At 43.1% G+C, this 20,898-nt stretch overlaps 1 protein-coding gene across 1 annotated transcript; it reads left to right on the forward strand.

The window, feature by feature from the left end:
• Window positions 1-1,344: 1,344 nt before the first annotated feature.
• On the forward strand, window positions 1,345-20,467 carry ptpn23a (protein tyrosine phosphatase, non-receptor type 23, a). Its single transcript, XM_067600566.1, has 24 exons — window positions 1,345-1,602; window positions 5,029-5,103; window positions 6,909-7,036; window positions 7,870-7,946; window positions 8,184-8,233; window positions 8,321-8,452; window positions 8,537-8,617; window positions 8,713-8,844; window positions 9,023-9,070; window positions 9,934-9,990; window positions 10,120-10,178; window positions 10,287-10,366; window positions 11,248-11,362; window positions 11,473-11,538; window positions 11,904-12,049; window positions 12,772-13,089; window positions 13,184-13,338; window positions 13,608-13,939; window positions 14,298-16,839; window positions 17,086-17,270; window positions 17,419-17,523; window positions 17,840-17,978; window positions 18,513-18,626; window positions 19,052-20,467. The coding sequence occupies exons 1-24, from the start codon at window positions 1,519-1,521 to the stop codon at window positions 19,649-19,651; spliced, it is 5,820 nt and encodes a 1,939-aa protein (XP_067456667.1). The 5' UTR covers window positions 1,345-1,518; the 3' UTR covers window positions 19,652-20,467.
• The last annotated feature ends 431 nt before the right edge of the window (window positions 20,468-20,898 follow it).

The following is a 20,898-nucleotide window of genomic DNA, read 5'->3' on the forward strand; positions in this document are numbered from 1 at the left end:
AATTAGAAGATCCATACACAGTGTTTTAATGCTGGTTTGGTCTTGGGGTTCAGGCTTTGTTTTGCACTACGTCAAATCATGATCTTCACAAATGTTACAATATCTTCTTTCAGTTTTATGAGAAGACTTTCATTGTCACACTGTTTATCAAGCAAAAACACCAACTATATCCTCTAGTACGAGCTCCTCAAATGTGAGGATTTTCTGCTTCTCTCTAAGAAAGTCAGTGGGGTGTTTGCTCCCATCACTCTGAACATAATGCATTTCTTTTTTTAAGTGAAGGTGCCAACTCCTCTGCTGAGTTGGAACGGTTGGGTAATGTTAGAAGCTGGAGATTTAAGGCTTGAGTGTTGGAGGTTTTTTTCTGTTAGGGTGCCAAGGGACAGGGCAGGAGCCCAAAGGAACCAATAAGGTTTGACTGCCAGACCCTTCTCACATAAGCTCCCTGGATTGGCCAAGAGGTTTCTCTGATCTCTGAACAGTGCCCACCCCTGGCTTTGCACAAATCACTTTTGCTCCACATTTCACTGGGATATGTGGTGCAAAAGTGAGAGCGTGTGGAACTTGTTATTTGTGAGCAAAAAAACAGCATTTGAGACTCATAGCAGCAGATTCAAGCAGTTATTGACTTGTGTTTGTTCTAGACAAATATCCAAGAAAAAAATGTATTTCTGGGAAAATATTCTACAGGTGTGCAACATATTGATTTGTGGATTGTACGAATTTTGTCCATGACTTCACATTATTTGCACCATATTCACTACAGCAACTGTAGCAAAAATGTGTTATGGGTTAATTTGTGATTCGTAGAAAAGCATTTGTGCACCTGCAATGAAGAATCTGAGTTCAAATTTACTGATACACATGTGAGAGTATTTTACAACTACAAATTCCACTGTTGCAGGTGCTCAGTTGTTTTTGCCCCAATAATACCTTCAGACTGGAAGGCTGTTTTCACATTCTTCTGCCGAAAGTGGAAAGTTTCTTTGTGCTCATTGAAAATGTGATTTTAAGGGGTGGGCCTATTCATAGATTCTGGACTTTTTAATGAGGGACAGGCACTAGATGTCATTTTAAAGATTTTAACGAGAGTATTGAACTTTTTTGTGGAAAAGCTATATCAGACACAAGTTCTTATTGAGAGTAGAGTCATTTATATACATCTTAAAACATGTCTGGAGGAGGTTTTTAAGGGGGCAGATAACTCTGGTTCACACGCCAACATAGTACTTGGGGCTAATGCACCGTAACGGTGGTTTCCACCCGCCATAAAACCGAAAGAAAGAATAAAAAGACTTCAAGTTGCATATTTGACTACATTTCCCACAAACCCCCGCGGCGCGTAATGGAAGATTACGTCCCGTGCGCGTCCAGCTTCCGGTTGAAGTGTTAAATGGATACATGACACAGTTGTTTGGGGGGGAAAGCTATCTTTTGGAAAACCGTGAACGTCCACAAAACTACCGACGCGGGTTTTAACATCGTAACGGCTGACAGTCCCGTATAGAGTCGGCCGCGATGGAGGCGGTCCCGCGGATGCCCATGATCTGGCTGGATCTGAAGGAGGCTGGGGAGTTCCAGTTCAGCCCGTCCGTCAGGCAGGTGAGCTGGGTGGGGAACGGAGCAACAGGGCTGAAGTCGAAAGTCAAACAAACAAGGATTATGGACGACTGTGTAACCCCATGAAGAAGCTAACGCTAGCTGACGCTGATACTAACTAACCGTTGGCTGTGACAGCTTGTCGGGAATACGAGAATTTCCCAGAACTGGTCGCTGGCCAGCTAGCTAAAGCCTGCAAATCCCTCCTGACCACCGCCTATTGTTTGCTAACGTTAGCTTCTTGTTAGATGATAAAACGGTACAAGCTCAAGTTCACAATTAGCCATGAACTAATCTTAGAAATTCAGTGAATTCAGAGGTAAACAACTCTATAAAAATAACCAGCGTGGCTCCTCACGGCCCAGTCTGACTGCCGACATGTAAATAATAAACAGTGAGCTCATTGTCACATGCACCAGGTGCTCCAGAAATGTACCGTTATGATGCCAACTCAAGAAGACGTTGGTGTAAACTCTGCCGTTTGTAGGGAGCTCAGAGAAACGTTGGGACATTTATTTTGGTCTTTGGCCCACATTCAAAACAACTGTGGAGTAAATTGTTACTTTGGGAAAACGTATTGTTTGGACTCTCTGAATATGACAGGAAATTAAAGTTTATATTCACAAATCATAATTCTTGAGCAAAAGCCAAAACTTTTCAGAGCTGACTGTCTATATCAAACAATACATTTCTCATTTAACTCCCACAACCTTTACAACATAATTATTAAACTATTTATTTCTTTATTACAACCTCAAGTCCACCTGGCGTGTTTGTATGTAAGTTATAAGCTGTAAACTTGTTGTACACTTGTTTCAGTGAAGCTAAAATTAGTATACCTGCTGCCAACAGTAGTGGAGAGTAACTACTGTAAGTACTGTAGTTAGCCTAAGTACAATTTTAAGGAGGAGTATTTTCATATTATGCTACTTTATACTTCCACTCCACTACATTTCAGAGGGAAATATTGTACTTTTTACTCCACTACATTATTTGACAGCTTTAATAATAATAATATCATGAATAATAATGATAAACTTTATTTCTGTAGCGCCTTTCAAAACCAGAGTTACAAAGTGCTTCACAAAATACAATATCATAAAATATAGGTGCAAAGATAGTGAACATAGAGAAAGTTAAAACAAAACATAAGAAGAACAACATAAAAACATTTGAGTCGACATTATAAAAATATTATACAAATGCCAGTCTGTACAGGTGAGTTTTTAAAAGCTTTTTAAAGAGTTAAAGCAGATAATCTCCTTTGTTTTAAGTCTGAACTGTGGAACTTTTCGCAACATTTGGTTCTCTGATCTGAGGGGTCTCGGTGCAGAATAAAGGGTTAAGTTTTCTAAAATGTAAAAGCGGAGCCAGACAATGATGCAACTGCTGCATCGTTTAGGCAAGTAAATAATGACCTGCAGTAGTCTAAGTGAGAGGACATGAGGGAGCATTGGTTTAACTTTGGCATATTTCTTGATTTGTTTCTTAGTTTATTTCTTTAGTTACTTCTTACGTTCAAATTGTACATAAAATAACATAATAAAAAATATAAATGACACTGCATTGTTAAAGATTAAACCAGTGGTTCCCAGACTTTTTTTTGCTTGTGGCTTACAAAATAATCAGAGTGTATTTGTGTCTCTTCGTCATGTTTTAGATGTCTATGAGTTGTTTCCAGTTCCACCAAAGAGACATTTCCCCTCTAAATTTCCCCTCACATGGTTTCAAATAAATAGCCTAAATGTTTGAGGTGAAACTCTCCAATATCTCACAAAAACTTAATCCAAATGTATGTAGCAGAACTATGTTTTTTCTTTCTTTCCTACCCAATCTATCATCTCAACACCCCTCAGATTGATCTCTTATAAAGGTCTTATAAAGCACTTCAGACCAGCTTATAATAAGCTATAATAATAAAATGCTGCTTATATATTGACTGTTTAATGTATTTCATATATCAGTCACAGCCCGATTTTCTGCACTTTTACTTTAGTACTTCAAGTATATTTAGCTGGTAATACTTGCTGTACTTTTACTTAAGTAGGTGTTAAGTACTTTTACATTGTAGTATTGATACTTTTCTTCTAACACTGCCTGCCAAAGGAAAGAAAACCGATCAAATCAACAGCACGACTTGTTCTCAAGCAGAGATACACATTTTATTTGCAAATCATTCTACAGTTACATCCACAGGAAAAAAAAAAAAAAGAAAGCACCTGTCACGACTCTGACCTGAACCAATCAAATCAGTGTTCGGAGTTCCTGTTCCAAATGTGACGATAACATAACAAATATCCGAGGAAGATAATAAAAACAACAAAGAACACAAGAGGAGATGTTTTGATGACTTCATTCAGTGTGTCCTCCGGGAAAACTTCATGTGTGTGAAGTTCAGTAGAGTAACATGATATGATCACGCAAGACTTACTGTAAGACGATACTAAAAAGGTGTTTGACAGTCAGATTGTTGGCTTTCAAAACACAAATTCAATATTCATTTTGAGACGTCATGATTTGCTGTTACAACACTGAGACGTACAATCAATCATTCACATCCTGCGTGTGTTTCACTCAGTTTCATCTTTATCTGCTGACCCATTTTCTTGCTCCTCCCTGAAGCAGATAAAATAACAGATCTTTGACCTCTCCAACTGGAATTCCTTAATATAATAATCCTGCAAGATGTTTTGCAACAGAGCATCGTCGTTCAAAACCTGCTGTGAAGAATGTTGCTACCTGAAATTCACGCTGTTAAATAAACTCTAGACAATGGTTTCATTCATGTGCGTGCATGCAGAACAATGAGTCATACAGGTTCATGTTGCGTGTCTTTTTGGCAAACACATATTACTTAGATTATCATTTAAGACTATATCTAAATTAGCTTATAATTTCCTTCATTTGCGTGGGGGACGAAGGGCACAATTGTACATATTTACCAAGCGGACGTGGAAACAGGACAATGCCGGTCTTGTTGCTGTGTCATTGTGCATCTTTCCGGTAGCCATGTGACCTCTCCTGCTGCCATGATTTCATTATAAACAGAAACAGAAGCATCGGGGAAAAGATTGAGTATGTCTTCAGGGTTGTTTACCTCCTGACCTGGCATTAAGTCGCTTACTGCTTATTACGGTGGCTCATGAGGTCAGGGAAAGTCTTGGCAAAGCATGATGGGAGACTTTGAGAACCTGCAAGAGACTCTAATCTAATTTGTTCAAGACCAAAGATTAGCATAATGAATAATTAGCCAGTGTGTGTGTCTTCTAAACTGTTATCCTGCTTGTCAGATAGTATTAAATATGATATTTATACCTTACAGAGTGTTGAGTCATAGTTTGTTTTGGATCTCACGTATTATAAATGCATTATTATGTATACTTTTTAAAATGCAACAGGTTTACTTGCTTGTTTCTGTATCTTCTCTAGTTTATCTTGAAGAACTATGGAGAAAATCCGGATAATTACAATGAGCAGCTGAAGAAACTGGAGACGCTGCGGCAGGTAGGTGCAGTGAGACGACGGGGGATAATTTCCTTAATCTGTTGTGGCTCTGATTACCGTTCTGTAGGTTTGTTTTAGTGCAGTTTATGAATTAAAATGTATCGGTGGGTGTCAGATAAATGACAAAAAAGTGAAGTAAAGTACCCTATAGTCTTGTTTGATTATATATATCACTTTAATACAACAAACAAGACATGCAAGTGTTTTGAGGGCTCAGTTCAGTTCCCGAAAATCTAACAGTAAATATCAAAATGATCAGAAGACATAGTAGAATATATGTTACCTGTACCTGCAGTTGATTTTGTCGTGTAGAGGAAAAGTCACAATGAGGAAAAAGAAATAAATTATGTATCCATTATATATGTTTTATATTAAAACTAAACCTAAAAATGAATGATTACGCATCATACTGTGCCTGTGTTATAGTATTAGCAGTTTAAAGTCTGCTCAGGAGCTTTAAGATTTAATTTGCTTAATTTTCAATTTTATTTATTTATATGGCGCCAAACTATAAGAAATGTTATCTCAGGGCACTTTTCACACTTTTCACACTCTGGACTGTACTCTTTAAAGTTTCTGATGTTACATTGGTAAATAAATAATCAAAGCACCTCAAAGCCTGATAATGTGTAAAAAAAGTTCTGATAAATATAAAAAAATGCATCAAACTAACACACTATGCTTATTTTTCTAGTACCAGGCATTCATTGCCCCAAAGTTGAAGATCTAAAAAGCAAAGACAGCAGCAGGAGAAACATTAATGATGCATTTCATCCAGTTTTACCAGTTTCAGTGTTATTACTGATACCTGTATTATTTCTGCTAATACAAGTCAGAATGAGCTGTCTACAAACATGTTTTTAATTTGTCTGCTGATGGAACAGATATGCATATTTTTTATAGTACGTACTTTATTGAATTTAGACAGAAAGCAACATTAAGTACATAACTAAGACATTTAACCATCCTAACAGTCAGTCTGCACAACATAAACTACATTACAGGTCATTTGTGTTTTATGCACATAGCTGCAACCTGATGCATCAAGTCTGTTTTCTTCGCACACATAGCTAAGTAGATTTTTTTTTTTTTTATCGGGCTATGAACACTGCCAAAACAGTTCTAGTGCACAGCAACACCAGGGCTCAACAGATCCAACACAAAGCAGACGTGCTGCTTTTGCAACACACACGCCAGTGAAAACAAGGTATTATTAAGAACGTCAGCGCCCGGTTTCTCTTTCTCTTGGTTTGTTTCCACTTCTCCATTTTCTACTGGCTACTTGATATTGAAAATAAATCTCCTTTCTCTCTAATAACTGCACATTTTTAATCCCATCCACTCAAAACTGCATCTAGAGCTTCATAACTGTAGAACCCGCCATGAAGTAAGATGCCGTTGAGTTCATCAATGATGGGGATGTAATCATGAGTGTGTGCGGTCTTTATAGAGACTTTATATGTCCTGGGGGACGTCCTAATGGTAGATGAGTAGAGTCAGATGCTAACAGCTAACAGCTGAATAATATCTGTTGTGTTTTCCACTCAGTGCTGGTGTTTCGGTGCCACGTTGCACATCCATCCTTCCTCTCATCCCAGTTATGGCTCAAGTCAACACTGACACACCTAAATATGAACTCTCCAGAAATGTCATGAAGAAAACGATCGATTCTAGACATCGAGTGCCAAAACGTTTTTTTGTCGTTTTTTTTTAAGGAAGGAACAACTGAGTTATTTCACCGTGTTTGCATAGATTCAGTGGCAACAAACAGCTGAAACACAGTGTTTGTGTGTGTTGTTCCGCAGGGCGCGGTGAATGTGACGAGGGATTTCGAGGGATGCAGCACACTGAGGAAGTACTTTGGCCAGCTGCATTACCTCCAGAGCCGAGTACCGATGGGAACGGGCCAGGAGGCTGCCGTGCCCATCTCATGGTAGAAACACACACACACAAATAAATGGAAGCAGTACCATACAGTCCTGCAGAGAGTCCTTTTCTTTGCCAGAACTCAAGAGCTCAATCTCAGAATCCATCGGCTATCTGCCTGAAGTCGATTTAGCCTCTGGGGGCTTTGGGGGTTCTGGTTTAGCAAGCGGATATCCAAATAACGGATATCTGGGCCAAGAGATCATTATTAAATGATAGCCAATGGGTTCCAAAGTTGCATTTCGGCCAATGCGTTCTGCCTCTTTTGCTCTCCACATGGACTGTTTACCTGCATGAAACCAAAGCCTCCTAAAACATGATTGGTCAATGCTACTGGGACTACAAACGGAAACCAGAACGCTTCAGGTTCCAAAATCTTGTCCCGTTGCCTACAGATTCTGCCTTCATATGCAGATATCTGTTTATAGAGAGTAGCTTGAGTTTATTTTTCACTGCCCTAAATTTTTATGTACAAACCAGTGTAATCCAGTGAAATATCTAATGATCCGTCCTCTGTTAAGACTGTATCATTAGTCTTTAATTTATGCCTTTGTTGCAGCAGATAATATAGACATTTTCCTTCTCTAATGTGAATTAACAGCAGCATGAAAGCCTGTAAAATAAGATATTTTGCATATTAATATTTACCTGAGACATTTAATTTATAGCGTGATTTATAAAATAGCCTCTAACTAGTATCTTATTTTGTAGTTGTAGTCTAATTTTTCAAATGGATATCTCATTTATGAATAATTACTGTTAACAATATGGATGTGTTTACACACTGAACTCTGTTGTGTCTTAATTGTAATATTTCCTTTTTTCTTTGTTACTGTTCAGGACTGAAATTTTCTCTGGAAAAACAGTCACTCATGATGACATCAGCTATGAGCAAGCCTGCATCCTCTATAATCTTGGTGAGTTAAGTCATGTGATGATTTATAGTTTTGTTTTCATCTTGAGCTGTTAAAGCAGCTAAATTTTCTAGTGTATATTACCTTTGCAGGATAGCTGTTAAAAGCCTTAAAGATCAAATGAGATCTTTCAGATTCAGATTTTCTATATTTCCCCTCTTCCTCTGATTATACATAAAAGCATTGAGATACAGTTTAAAGCTCCAAACCCCACTGAATGTATCTGTGGATTCTCCGTAGGGGCCCTGCACTCTATGTTGGGAGCCATGGACAACAGGGTATCTGAGGAGGTAAGACACTCGAACACACACTCACAACAAACATGCACATATACTGTACATACACACAGTCTCACTGACTCTCTGCTCTCCGTCCAGGGGATGAAAGTGTCATGCACACACTTCCAGTGCTCAGCCGGGGCTTTTTCCTACCTGAGGGACCATTTTAGCCACAACTTCAGCGTGGACATGAGCCACCAGATCCTTAATCTCAACATCAACCTTATGCTGGTAGGTTACACACATGCATATACACACACATACATAACCACACATAAAAAATAAAGGTCTGATCACCCTGTGTGTGCCTCCCAGGGCCAGGCTCAGGAGTGTCTTCTGGAGAAGTCCATGTTGGACAACAGGAAAAGTTTCCTGGTTGCTCGCATCAGTGCTCAGGTTGACTTCTTACTTTTAAATATGAGTTTCATTCAATTATATCACATGAGTTGTTAAAAATGTGAGGGGTTAATACTCTGGCTGTGGTGCTGCAGGTGGTGGATTACTATAAAGAGGCCTGCAGGGCTCTGGAGAACTCGGAGACGGCCTCGATGCTGGGAAAGGTCCAGAAGGACTGGAAGAAACTGGTTCAGATGAAGATCTACTACTTTGCTTCTATTGCACATGTGAGTCAAGCGGAAGGGAAGGAGAGAGAGAGCGGTTGTGTGTTGTATAATGTGTGTATGAACGTGTCTGTGTGTTTATAGATGCACACACACACACACACACACACACACACACACACACACACACACACACACACACACCTTCGTCCTTTGTCTCAGTTTTATTCTTTCTCAACAGCTCCATATGGGAAAACAGGCTGAGGAGCAGCAGAAGTACGGAGAGCGGGTAGGGCCAAAGTTTCACATGGAGGAATTTTTTTCCCTCCACAGGATGCTGCGGCTTTAATCTGTGCTGTCATTACTGTTTGTGTATATAATGTTTGTTGCATTGTTGCTGACAGGAATTAAGTTCTTCCATGAATTTGTGAACAATAGTTCCCACAAGAATTGTGAAATCTTTTTTCAAACCCAATTTTTCTGCAAAACTGGAAAAATATCTTGTCAAGTTTAATGCTGTTTTCAATATATAAATAGTTCAATTCAGAACTACTTTTAAAAGCCAAATAAACAAACAATCTTCCTTGTAACTACGCTGGAACTCGTCTTCTAAAGCAGCTCTTACCTCCACGCTGTGCATCGCTCTCAACAAGATTCTGCAGTTGACCTAAACCTAACTAGTTAACAGGGCCACATGACATGTTGAAAGCTCTAACGTTACCTTATAGACTAAATTCAGGGGGGAAGAGTTACAGAAGCACATTCAGCTTCTCATTCTGAACAGGCGAACGGTTACTGACACAAACGCTCACAATCAGGCTTTCTTGAGATCCCAGAAAGAAACATATTAAATATCATGATTATCAGCAAATTCTTTCAACAGTCTGAATTTTGTAAAGCAGGCTTGCAGTTTTTTAAATATTACCGCAATTTATCATAAATTAAACACAAAAATGTTGGTAAATTTTAGCTCAGTTTTGCAAATTCAGTAATTTTGGGCCTGAATAATCATACAAACTTGTTGAGCTACTGTATTTACTGTTATTGTAAGTTGCTTCTCCATATATTGTTCACCTTTCTTCTGTCTTACTACAGTTGTCCACTCTCCTGCATTTCTTCTTCTGGCTTATGTAAATTCTCTTTTTCCAACAGTTGGCGTACCTCCAGAGCTCCTTGGACAAACTCAATGAAGCCATCAAACTGGCCAAGGTAGAAATGGAGATACTCTTCAGCAACACATGTTAATATCATTTTAATATCACCGTAAACTGCCTTAGTATGTATGTTCTTATTGTTGTATAAACTAAACTCTCCTCTGTCTTGTCTTGGTACAAACAGGGTCAACCTGACAGTGTGCAAGACGCCTTGAGGTTCACCATGGATGTTATCGGTGGAAAGTGAGCATCTGATGTCTGATGTTATGTCCCAGTTATGACATTTTCATAGTTTCACTAGTGATCAAACCCTGAAGAAAATGAGTGAAAATGTTTCCTTTGAACTTTTAGGTTTAATTCAGCTAAAAAGGACAATGACTTCATCTATCACGAGTCGGTTCCATCTCTGGAAACTCTGGCCTCCGTCAAAGGTAACAGGAAGATTCAGTGTGTTCAGTGTATTTACACTTTATCACTTTATCACTTTGTTCATGCAAATCTGATTTTGCATATAGATGAATTTTGCTGAATATATGTGTGCAGAAGGCTATGAATAGCTTCTGAGTTTAAGTTCCTGTTTGACTCAAACTTGGCACACTCGCGTTTACTGTGACATCCTGTAGATTATAAGTGTGTGACTAAGCAGGTTTCACCAACATAACATCCTGAACTTTTACATGTATTTTGGTGACTTAAGTGACTCTGATACAGTTTGTTTTCATCAGGTCATACCTGAGCAGTCTGTGATGCTGCAGCCACATTTGTGTATTTGAAGCCAGACTTCATGCACAGTCAAACTCAAATTTGTAAAATAATCTCTTTGGTAGCAGGTTTAAAAAAATCAGTGTAGGTAAATTTAATGTATAAAACTCTAATATGCTTTTAAAAATAAGGAAAAAACTCCCCAAAAAGCCTTTATTTAAATCTTAATTTAATTAGTCTCACTGAGATTGAGATCTCTCTTTCAAGAGAGACCTGAGAACAAACAACATTCATAATCAGACAAGTACTACCAAAAACAGTTACAAGAGTCATAAAAAATATCAGATAATAAAGTTTTTAAATCTCTAAGGGGTATGAAAGACTCTAGATTGAGGGCAGTTTGCAGTTCACTCCAAGATTTCAATATCAAGAGGTGCCCACCTGAAACCAGTTCCTCAAAGATGAGTGGGTATGTGAGGGATATCTGAGGTTAAGTAGTTACTGGATCTTTAACAGGTAAAAAAAAGCAGAACCTTCTGTTGATGCTTATATTTTTAATAAAAGTACATGTGTTACTCTGCTAGTAAAAGCAAACACTCTGCCCTTCCAGGTGCCCCACTGGTGAAAGCTCTTCCAGTCAATCCCACTGACCCCAGTGTCACTGGACCGGACCTGTTTTCCAAGCTGGTGCCCATGGCAGCCCATGAAGCTTCTTCTCTGTACAGGTATGTACCTTCACTAGGTGTTAGACACATGTTAGTGTGTTCAGCATATATACAGTATATAGAAAGAGAATTCATGTCTGTGTTGACGGTTCTGTCTCGTGTTCTTCCAGTGAGGAGAAGGCGAAGCTGCTGAGAGACGTCATGGTCAAGATTGAAAGCAAGAACGAAACACTAGAGTGAGTTTGTGCTTCACTGTGCACGAGGATGAATAATTCAGCTGCTAATTATGGACTTTTTACTTGCAGAAGAAATAAACTTAAGTGATGACATAAAGCCATATATTCATTATGATAAAAAATGACAAATTTTGACAGTCCTGCCTTTTTAATGATGGAAATGTGCAATACATGGGCACAAAAATACACATTTCATTGTGTGATTGGGTAAATGATTGCATGTGTAATGTGTCTTCATATGTTCTCATCTGCAGTTGATATTTTGAATCATCATGGCCATAAATAAGAAGAACATTGGACATCTCACTGCCAGAACAAACAGGAGATGTTTATGGGGATGTTTTTCTTTTCTTCTACTCTTGCAGACAGTTCATGGACTCTCTTGGTTTGGAGCCCGAGTCTGTAGACAACCTGGACATGTACAGCCACATCCCCCCAGTCCTAATGGAGAAGTGTGCTGCTCTCAGCGTCCGACCCGACACTGTCAAGAGCCTCATCCAGTCCATGCAGGGTCAGCAGCAATGCACACACACACACTCGCACACACAGAGCAGACAACAGCAATACAAAGTTTGTAGTGTTTTACTGTGAGAGTGCAGAGGATAGATGGTGAAGAAATAATAGCCGATCACTGTTTGTTTGTCATTGTTTTCCGAGCCATGACAACTAAGGCAGTGCCATGTCAATAAACTTTCAACTTTCTTTAACGATGAAAAAATCTTGATTTACGACACACTGTAATTGTTTCTAACTAGCTAAAAGAGATTCATTATACAATAAGCCACTGGAGAAAAACCCTGACTGTTTTGAAAAATTACTTGAACAGTACTTTTAATCTTCCAATTACATGAATCATTACCTTAAGTTTTCACAGTGAGAATGTTTAAATTTTTATGAGTTTTTAACATTGAGGGATGTAAATTCTCAGAATATGTGTCTGAGCTTTAGAAGAACAGGTCCAATGATGTATGCAAAGTTTATTCTACATTTTCATTGCAAATTATTGAATAAAATACCAATAAATCTTCATGTCAGAATACTGAAACTATTTCAAATATAGTTTGTGAACAGCATTTTAAAAGTCTTAACGAGTGCCCTCATGTCCACATTGATATTGTTACACTTCTTTGCACAAGTACGCATGAATAAATTCGAAAATGGGCCATTTTACTGTTAGTTTACTTATAAACGCTTCTGTGTAACTAATGTCTCTCACATTCCTCGCCTCTGTAGTGCTCTCAGGTGTCTTCACTGATGTGGAATCCTCACTGAAAGAGATCAGAGACGTCCTCGAGTCAGACGAGACCGGCGAGCAATCCCTCCAGGAAGTTGGTGGCCCTCCTGCTGGCGAGGTGCACCCAGCGGCGCAGGCCCAGGCTCTGGCTGAGATCCGCAGGGACCTGGAGAAATACATGGAGGCCCACGAGAAGGCCAGTTTCACCAACACAGAGCTTCACCGGGCCATGAACCTGCACATCAGCAACCTGCGTCTGCTGGGTGGGCCACTGGAAAGTCTGAGAGATGCCTTGCCCCGACCCCAACTCAGCGAAGGTGAGGGTGTGTTTGATGGGTGAAACAGTATAATTTTAAAAATATAATTAAGATTTGTGAATGTAACCCTGTGTGTGTGTGTGTGTATATGCAGAGGAGGTAGCAGGGCTGCAGTGTATGAAGCGGATCCTGGGGAAAGTTCAGGAGATGAGGGAACAGCGAGGCTCTTTGGAGAAACAGCTCCGTGACCTCATCCAGCAGGACGACATCACCTCCATCCTCGTCACCACAGAAAGGGCCGACATGAAGGTATGTGGCTGCACACGGTTCCCTCCACACAATCATGCAGATTGAGAAGAAAAATGAAAGCTAGAATGATTCATGGATGAGTCTGCATGCTTAAAATGTGCCAATGGAAAAATAGAATTTGCTAAATGTTGCCTGGACAATTTTTAAGATAAGAAAAACAACAACTAATCACCAAAAAACAAAAAAAAAAGTTGTATTGTCAATACTTTTTATGAAGCATTAAATTTAGCAATATATAAGAAACCTCTAACTAACCTGTGTCCTTCCAGCGTATCTTTGAGGAGCAGCTGAAGAAGTACGAGCAGGTGAAAGTCTACATTGACCAGAACCTGGCAGCTCAGGAGAACATCCTGAAGGCCCTGACCGAAGCCAACGTCCAGTACGCCTCAGTTCGCAAGGGCCTGAGTCAGACTGAGCAGCAGTGGAACAGCACCGTCCAGGGACTGGTTGGGTCATACGAAGCCTACGAGGACCTGATGAAGAAGTCGCAGGAGGGGAAGGAGTTCTACGATGACCTGGAGGCCAAAGCGTCACATCTGCTGGAGAGAGCGAAGACCCTCTGCCAGACCAGGGCGGAGGAGAGGAAGCCCATTCTGGAAAAGTAAGGACATTGAAACAAATTAAGTTTTATTATTAGGAATTTCAGTTAAAAAAAAGTTTAAAAAACTGAATTCAACAAACCTAATTTGAGTGGTTACCATGGCAACGAGGCTTTGAGCTCTGCCATGTCACACAGTCAGACCCTTCGCTCATGTTTTGTCATGCGTTTGCTATCAAATTAACAGTATGTTGACTACATTTTGTCATTTTTCTAAAGAAAAAGTTAATGACAAATATGACCTCATGGAAGAAGGTTCAGCTTCATTTTTTTGTTCTCCATCTGCTAACGGTGAAACTTCTGTTTAAATCCCTGTTTTTCATGATGTACCCCTGCTCTCTGTTGTTTGTCTGCTCTTCAGAGACACCCAGAAAAAGCCCCCGGCAAGGCCTACAGCAGCTAAGCCCTCCTTGAAGCCAAAGGCTCCAGATGTCGACTCTGCCTGCTCTAGCCTGGAGGACCCGGAATTGGCCCAGCTTAGTGCAGCCATCTTGGCCCTGGGTGGTGATCTACCAGAAGATCTCCGCAGCCTCCCACCTGACATTCCTTCCCTCCCCACCGCTGCAGCTCGTCTGCCTGGTCCTGAAGCCTTCCTTCCCCCTGGTGCTAACCTTGGCGGCAGCAGTTCTCTGCCTTGGCCTGGTGCTCCAGCTGCTGGTCTTCCTCGCTTCCCTGCCAACCTGCCACCTCCAGAGCTCCTGGCCCGGATTGCTCAGTTTCCTACTTCTGGGGCTCTAGCATCACAGGGACCTATGCCACGTGGACCCCTCCCTCAAATGACTCCACAGATGCCTCCACAAATGCCAACTCAGGCAGCAGTGTCAGGTTACAGGCCACACGCCCCACAACCTGGTCCTGTTGCCCCTGCACCAGTCCGGCCCTCAACCACCACTGTAGATAGTATCCAGGCCCCTATCCCCAGCTATGCCTCTACACCACACCACCCTGTCCCACCAGCAGCCTCAACTGGCTATACTGTACCCCCACAGATGGGTGCCTACCCCCAGTTCATTCCCCAACCAGGGATACCCATGCAAGGCCCAGCCCAAAGTCCTGCACCCCAACCACAGCAACAGAAGCAGCCACAGCAGTACCCCCAGCCTGTTGGACAACCATTGCCTCAGGGGTACCAGGCTGGTCCGAGGGCTATTCCTGGCCCTCACCCTTCTCTCCACCCACAGCAAACCTACCCACATGGATATATGCCCCCGCAGCCTGGTGTTCCTCCCCAGTACCAGCAGGCATTCCCAGGTCAGCTGCATCCACATCAACAAAACGGCTATCAGCCCCGGCCTCAGATACCCCAAGGCTACCAGACTCCACAGGGCTATGTACCCCAGCAGCACCCTCAGATGATGCCAGGCTCCATGCCAAGACCACCTCAGGGCCAGATGCCACCTCAAACAGCACATCCACCCACAACTTCTCAGCCAGCACCCCCTGCATCTCAAGCCTACCTTCCCCATCCCAACCAACAGATGCCCCCTGGACTCCCTCACCACATGTTGCCACAACAGCAACAAATCTCAATGCCCCCCAATACACAGCAGATTCCACCTCATCCACAGATGCAGATACCAGGTGGTCCCAGAGCACAAATGCCCCCCACAAGTCAGCCAATGCCTCCAGCCTCACAGAATTACATGCCCCCCACTAGCCAGCCCATTCACCCTAACATGCGCCCACAGATGCCTCCTGCCTCACAACCTCATGTGGTTCCTGGTCCTCAGGTCCACTTGCCAAGGGGCCCAATGCCTCAAATGCCATCCAATACACTCCCCCCGCAGCATCACCCCCACCCTGGACAACCCCCTATACAAAACATGCCCCAGCAGCCCATACGGATGCCCGGACAACCCCAGGTGCAGCCCCCTTACCCTGGGGGAGTATGCTACCCTGGAGGGGCACCAATGATGCCTCAGCAGCCCCTGGCACCACAGCCTGCGGCTTCCCAACAACCTCAGGCTCCTCTTCCCATGACCCATCCGCAGCCTTCTACTATGTACCCTTCAGCTCCAGGAGCTAATGTACCCCCAAGTGCCCCACAGCAACCCACTGCCATGGGCCCACATGGTCCACACGTTCCCCCCGCTCAGCATATGATCCAACCCTCTCCTGGAGGTCCTTCACCGGCTCAACCACCTGTTCCTCCTTCCCCTTCGCCTTCCCCCTCCCCATCTCCCTCTCCAGGTCCTACTTCTCTGGGTCTGAACCCCCAGCAGAGACCCACACCAGCCCCCACCCCTGGAAGCACAGTTCCACCAACTCTTCCCTCTCCCTCTGCTGTCTCTCCCTCCACGTCACTGTTTCAGCGCCAGAACTCAAGCACAGATGATCTCCTCTCCTCTAGCCCAGAGAGCCAACCTGGAGGCACCAAGGCCCCCACCAATGTCCTCCAACCAACCAAAGCTGACCCACAGGATGGGGATCGTCGAAAGAAGAGCTCCCAGGGACTTCTCCTGATCCATGGTGACCCATACCAAGCTCCAGAACGTGTCGCCCATCTTTACGGCGAACTGGAACGCTACAGAGCCCAAGTAGAATCCCTTGAGCACCCTTCAGAGCATGAGGGTGGCCTGTCGGTGCTGGACGCCCGCTGGAAAGAGCTCCAGGACCAGCAGGAGAAGGACGCCCGGCAGCTCTCTATCGCTATCGCCCGCTGCTACACCATGAAAAACCGTCACCAGGATGTCATGCCCTATGACCTTAACCGTGTGGTGCTGCAATCAGGCAAAGATGACTACATCAACGCTAGCTATGTGGAAGACCTGTCACCGTACTGCCCACGCCTTATTGCCACACAAGCGCCACTCACCGGCACAGCAGCAGACTTCTGGCTGATGGTGTATGAGCAGAAGGTGTCACTGGTAGTCATGCTGGTTTCAGAGCAGGAGCTGGATAAGGTAAGGTTTATAATTACTGAAAATTCTTTGTATTGGGATTGACACATTTATAAGCTTGACTCTATAGAAAGAATGTTTTGTATTTTCTGTTCTGTTTTTAATTATTATATTTTACATTTTAAGTTCTTTTTCAATCTTTCAACACAGATCCTATAGATACCCACTGTACATGTAATTTTCTCATTCTTTACCTGCTCTGTTGTTCCCTTTTGTGGGTTTAACTCTCATCTTCTCAATCTCTCCCAGGGAAAGGTTCTGCGCTACTTCCCAACGGAGCGCGGCCAGCAGCTCTCTCAGGGACCAATCACACTCAGCCTAACCACGCAGAAGACAACACCGACCCATGTGGAGCGCATGATCAGCCTGCAGTACCGTGACCAAAGCCTGAAGCGCACGGTCGTCCATCTCCAGTTCACCTCCTGGCCAGAGCTGTAAATTGTTTATTTTTTATTACTTCCTGTAGACAAGCGAGTAGCTCTGATCATTTGTTGATTGTCCTGTAGGGAGTCATCATTATAACCTAATCAGGTAATCTCATTTAGGCCTGAGGACTCATCATTTCTTCATATTTCTCATCAGGGGGCTTCCTGACAGCAAGAGCAACCTGCTGCGGTTCATCCAGGAGGTTCATGGACACTACCTCCACCAGAGGCCCTTACATACACCCATTGTGGTGCACTGCAGGTGAGTGTGTGTCTGACTATTTCTCTAAATTTCTAAAACCAACAATCCAAGTAATTTGTACGTGTGTGTGTGTGTGTGTGTGTGTGAGAAAGCTCTCTTGATTTAATTCTTCACACAACTATTTCTGTAGTTTTTTCTTGTGTACAGAAGAGTATAACACTATGAATGCCTTCTAGGAGAGACTGTCTGAAAATGTGTGCCGTTATCCCCATATTTGAATGTTTATCACGTCTCACCACGCTGTGACTGTTTTTCAAATAGAGATAGAGACAATATATGTCTGAGCAACATTTAACCTGCACACCTTCCGTCTCAGCTCGGGTGTTGGACGCACCGGCGCCTTCTGCCTGCTGTATGCGGCGCTACAGGAGCTGGAGGCAGGAAACGGGATCCCAGACCTTCCACTGCTTGTAAAGAAGATGAGACAACAGAGGAAGAACATGCTACAGGAGAAGGTCAGATACACAAAGGAATCTGGAGTCGTGTTTGGGGCTCATATTTGATTTATAGCATACGTTTAAAGCTACACTAAGCAGGTTTGCACCAGTGCCAGCAAGAGGCCATTTTAATTGAATGCGACATAAATTTCCTCGTAGTGGCTGATAGTTGAATAGACATTTGGTGGATGAGGCTCTAGCACTTCTTAGCACTTCCTCCTACATGGTTTTTCTTCTCTTTTCTTGACTATACTGATTCCTATGTGATAAGAATATTAATTTTGATGTCCTGGATAGGGGTGACTGCAGTGTCTATTTTAGTGCCACTTTGAGATGTACGCTGATAATCTAGGTGCACTGTTCCAGATAAAACCTTCATCACCCAGAAACCTTAGACTGAACATCTCTAAACCTTATATATCTTATTATATATAATATGAAGATATATATGATTTACATTAAAAATAAAGAACCCAACCATGTGATGTAAATACAGTGTAGCCACATAAAAGTCAAGCTTCATGTTAACATCCTCCTGTGTTTTGTCTCCAGCTGCACCTGAAGTTCTGCTATGAGGCAGTGTTGAAGCACGCGGAGCAGGTCCTTCAGCGACACGGCATCACTACCGCCACCTGCAGCAAGAACACCAACTCTGCAGCCACAAAGGTTTGACACTCATCTGGTCCAAAACTCTTATTTAGGTGGAAAAAAATGTTAAACTGGCTTTGGATTCCCAGCATCTGTTGTCAGTAGACGTGACCAGCTTTCAGTATGTAGTTTGAAACCTGACCCGACCCTCAGTGTGTCCCATAATTCAAAGCTGTTAGGAGAGTTGTAATAGTGGTGTAGTCTTTAAATCTCAGTCCCTGGTTGGTCCAATCTGTTCCGTTATTTGCAGCTGGGCTTTAATGTTCTATTTGCTTATGTTTTGCACTCCTGATTGTTCCAAAGGGATTCTACGAGCTCTGGTCAGACGAGGTACTCCTTTTATTTTCAGTAGAGCTGTTAGCAGCAGATTGAGGGACTTAGTCTTCTGTGAATGTCTCTCGTTATTTTAACCTTTCTTCCTTTTCTGAACCTTCTCTCTGCAGCCTTACCCCAGACAGGAGTCCCAGCAGGATATCGTCCTCGGCGGTGACATGCCCATCAGCTCCATCCAAGCCACCATCGCCAAGCTTAGCATCCGGCCGCCCAGCGCCACAGACCCAGCCATGGAGGCCGGCGGCCCCTGTGGCCTGGAAGAGCAAGCTGTCCCCAACTTATCCGACTTAGACTCGCTGTGTGACGTCCAGCCCCTCCAGGACATCTGTCCCCCCACAGATCCTCACCCGCCCTCCTCCTTCAGCCCACCTATCTCCTCCCCCGCCCACTCGCCACCACCGCCCAACGGCCTGGATGCCGTCTCCCCCTCCACGCCACCCGCAGACAACCACCAACCAGTCCCAGAGGCTGCTCCCAGCGTCAGCCCACCTCCCGCTTCCTCTGCTCCAGCTCCTTCATCCTTGGAGCTGCTGGCCTCGCTGACGCCCGAGGCCTTCTCCATGGAGGGCGGGGGCAAGGGGAAGCAACGTGTGACCAAGCAGAGCTTCCTGCAGCCGGCAGAGGGTCAGGGTCTCCATGGGACCCGGGGGGAAGAAGGTGACGACCCGCTCAGTAGCCTGGACCCCCTCTGGAGCCTCAACAAGCACTGAGACGAGTCCACCACAGATCGCTGCCTTTCTCACTTCTTCACCACCAGGTGTCATCGGAGGCCTGGAGCTCTTTCTAATCCTGCTTTGAAGATGAAGAACACGCTGAATCCTGGGAGACATTGTAGTAGTGTTGATTACCAAGACGTGCCTGGTGGCAGACGGTATGGGGGTTCAGTTTGACGTTGGGTGTATTTCCACTGCTTTAGGGGTGTGATACCTGAAACACAAAAACACACTTGCTTCTCCTTCCATCACTGCTGGCTTGTGGGACCAGATCACTATGCACTCGTCTGTATCCGTTCATTCCTTCTGTCGCTCTTTGCTGCTTTTCTTTCGATGTCTGTGATGGATGGAACCTGTTCTGCACTTCCAGCACAAGATCTGGCTCCCCCACCCCCCCACCCCTCCAAAAAAAAAAATCCCAGCATGCACTCCACTATCATAGCACCTTTTTAGCAGGTGGTCGACAAGGCAACACCAGGTTGTGACTGCGTTTGGCTGCTCCTGTCTGCACTGGTATGTGATGGTTTTAATGACTGGAATAATGGATGCATGGAGTTGCAGGCAGATGGAAGGAGCTGGGTGGAGCTTTTGTAAAGACACAACACACCCCCCACCCCCAACTCAATCATTGCGTGTAGCTCAGTCGTTATGGTAACACAGAGCAGCAAACAAATCAGCACGTCTTAACAAGTTGATTATTTTTCTTTGTCTGTAACACTGTAAATATCTTGAATAAAGTTAGACTTATTCCAACATTCACTAATCATCCATTATTGTAAAAAAAATATCAAATAAAACCAGTAGACAGCCTGTTGTGGTATCAAAGCCTCTTTATTTGAAAATTAGTACAAAGTCTCGTGCTTTTTTTTGTGTTACAAAATGGTAAATAAGTTACCTCCACTACTACAGCCTGCGTAGATTGTAGCCAGCCAATGAAGGGAGGAGGGGAGGGGTGGGGGGAAGGGGCAGACCTGGGGACAGTTTTTAATAGACTTGCAATTATTAATGATTTGTTTTTTCGCCACAGCTTTTCCTGACAGTTGTCTATACAGTGACAAACGACACAAAATATGATATCTCCTCATTTACGCAGCCGGCGAGGATCAGACGTAAACCACAGTGTTTTAAAAGTCACATATCTGACGTTACTGTAAGGATGCAGCTGCAAGAAATGTTCCTTTTTTTCCTCTTTAACAAGTTATAGGATAAAAAGGACATCCGAGGCTGCATCTTCAAAACTCTTG

Source organism: Thunnus thynnus, chromosome 10, assembly GCF_963924715.1.
Source record: "Thunnus thynnus chromosome 10, fThuThy2.1, whole genome shotgun sequence".
Classification (NCBI taxonomy): Eukaryota; Metazoa; Chordata; class Actinopteri; order Scombriformes; family Scombridae; genus Thunnus; species Thunnus thynnus.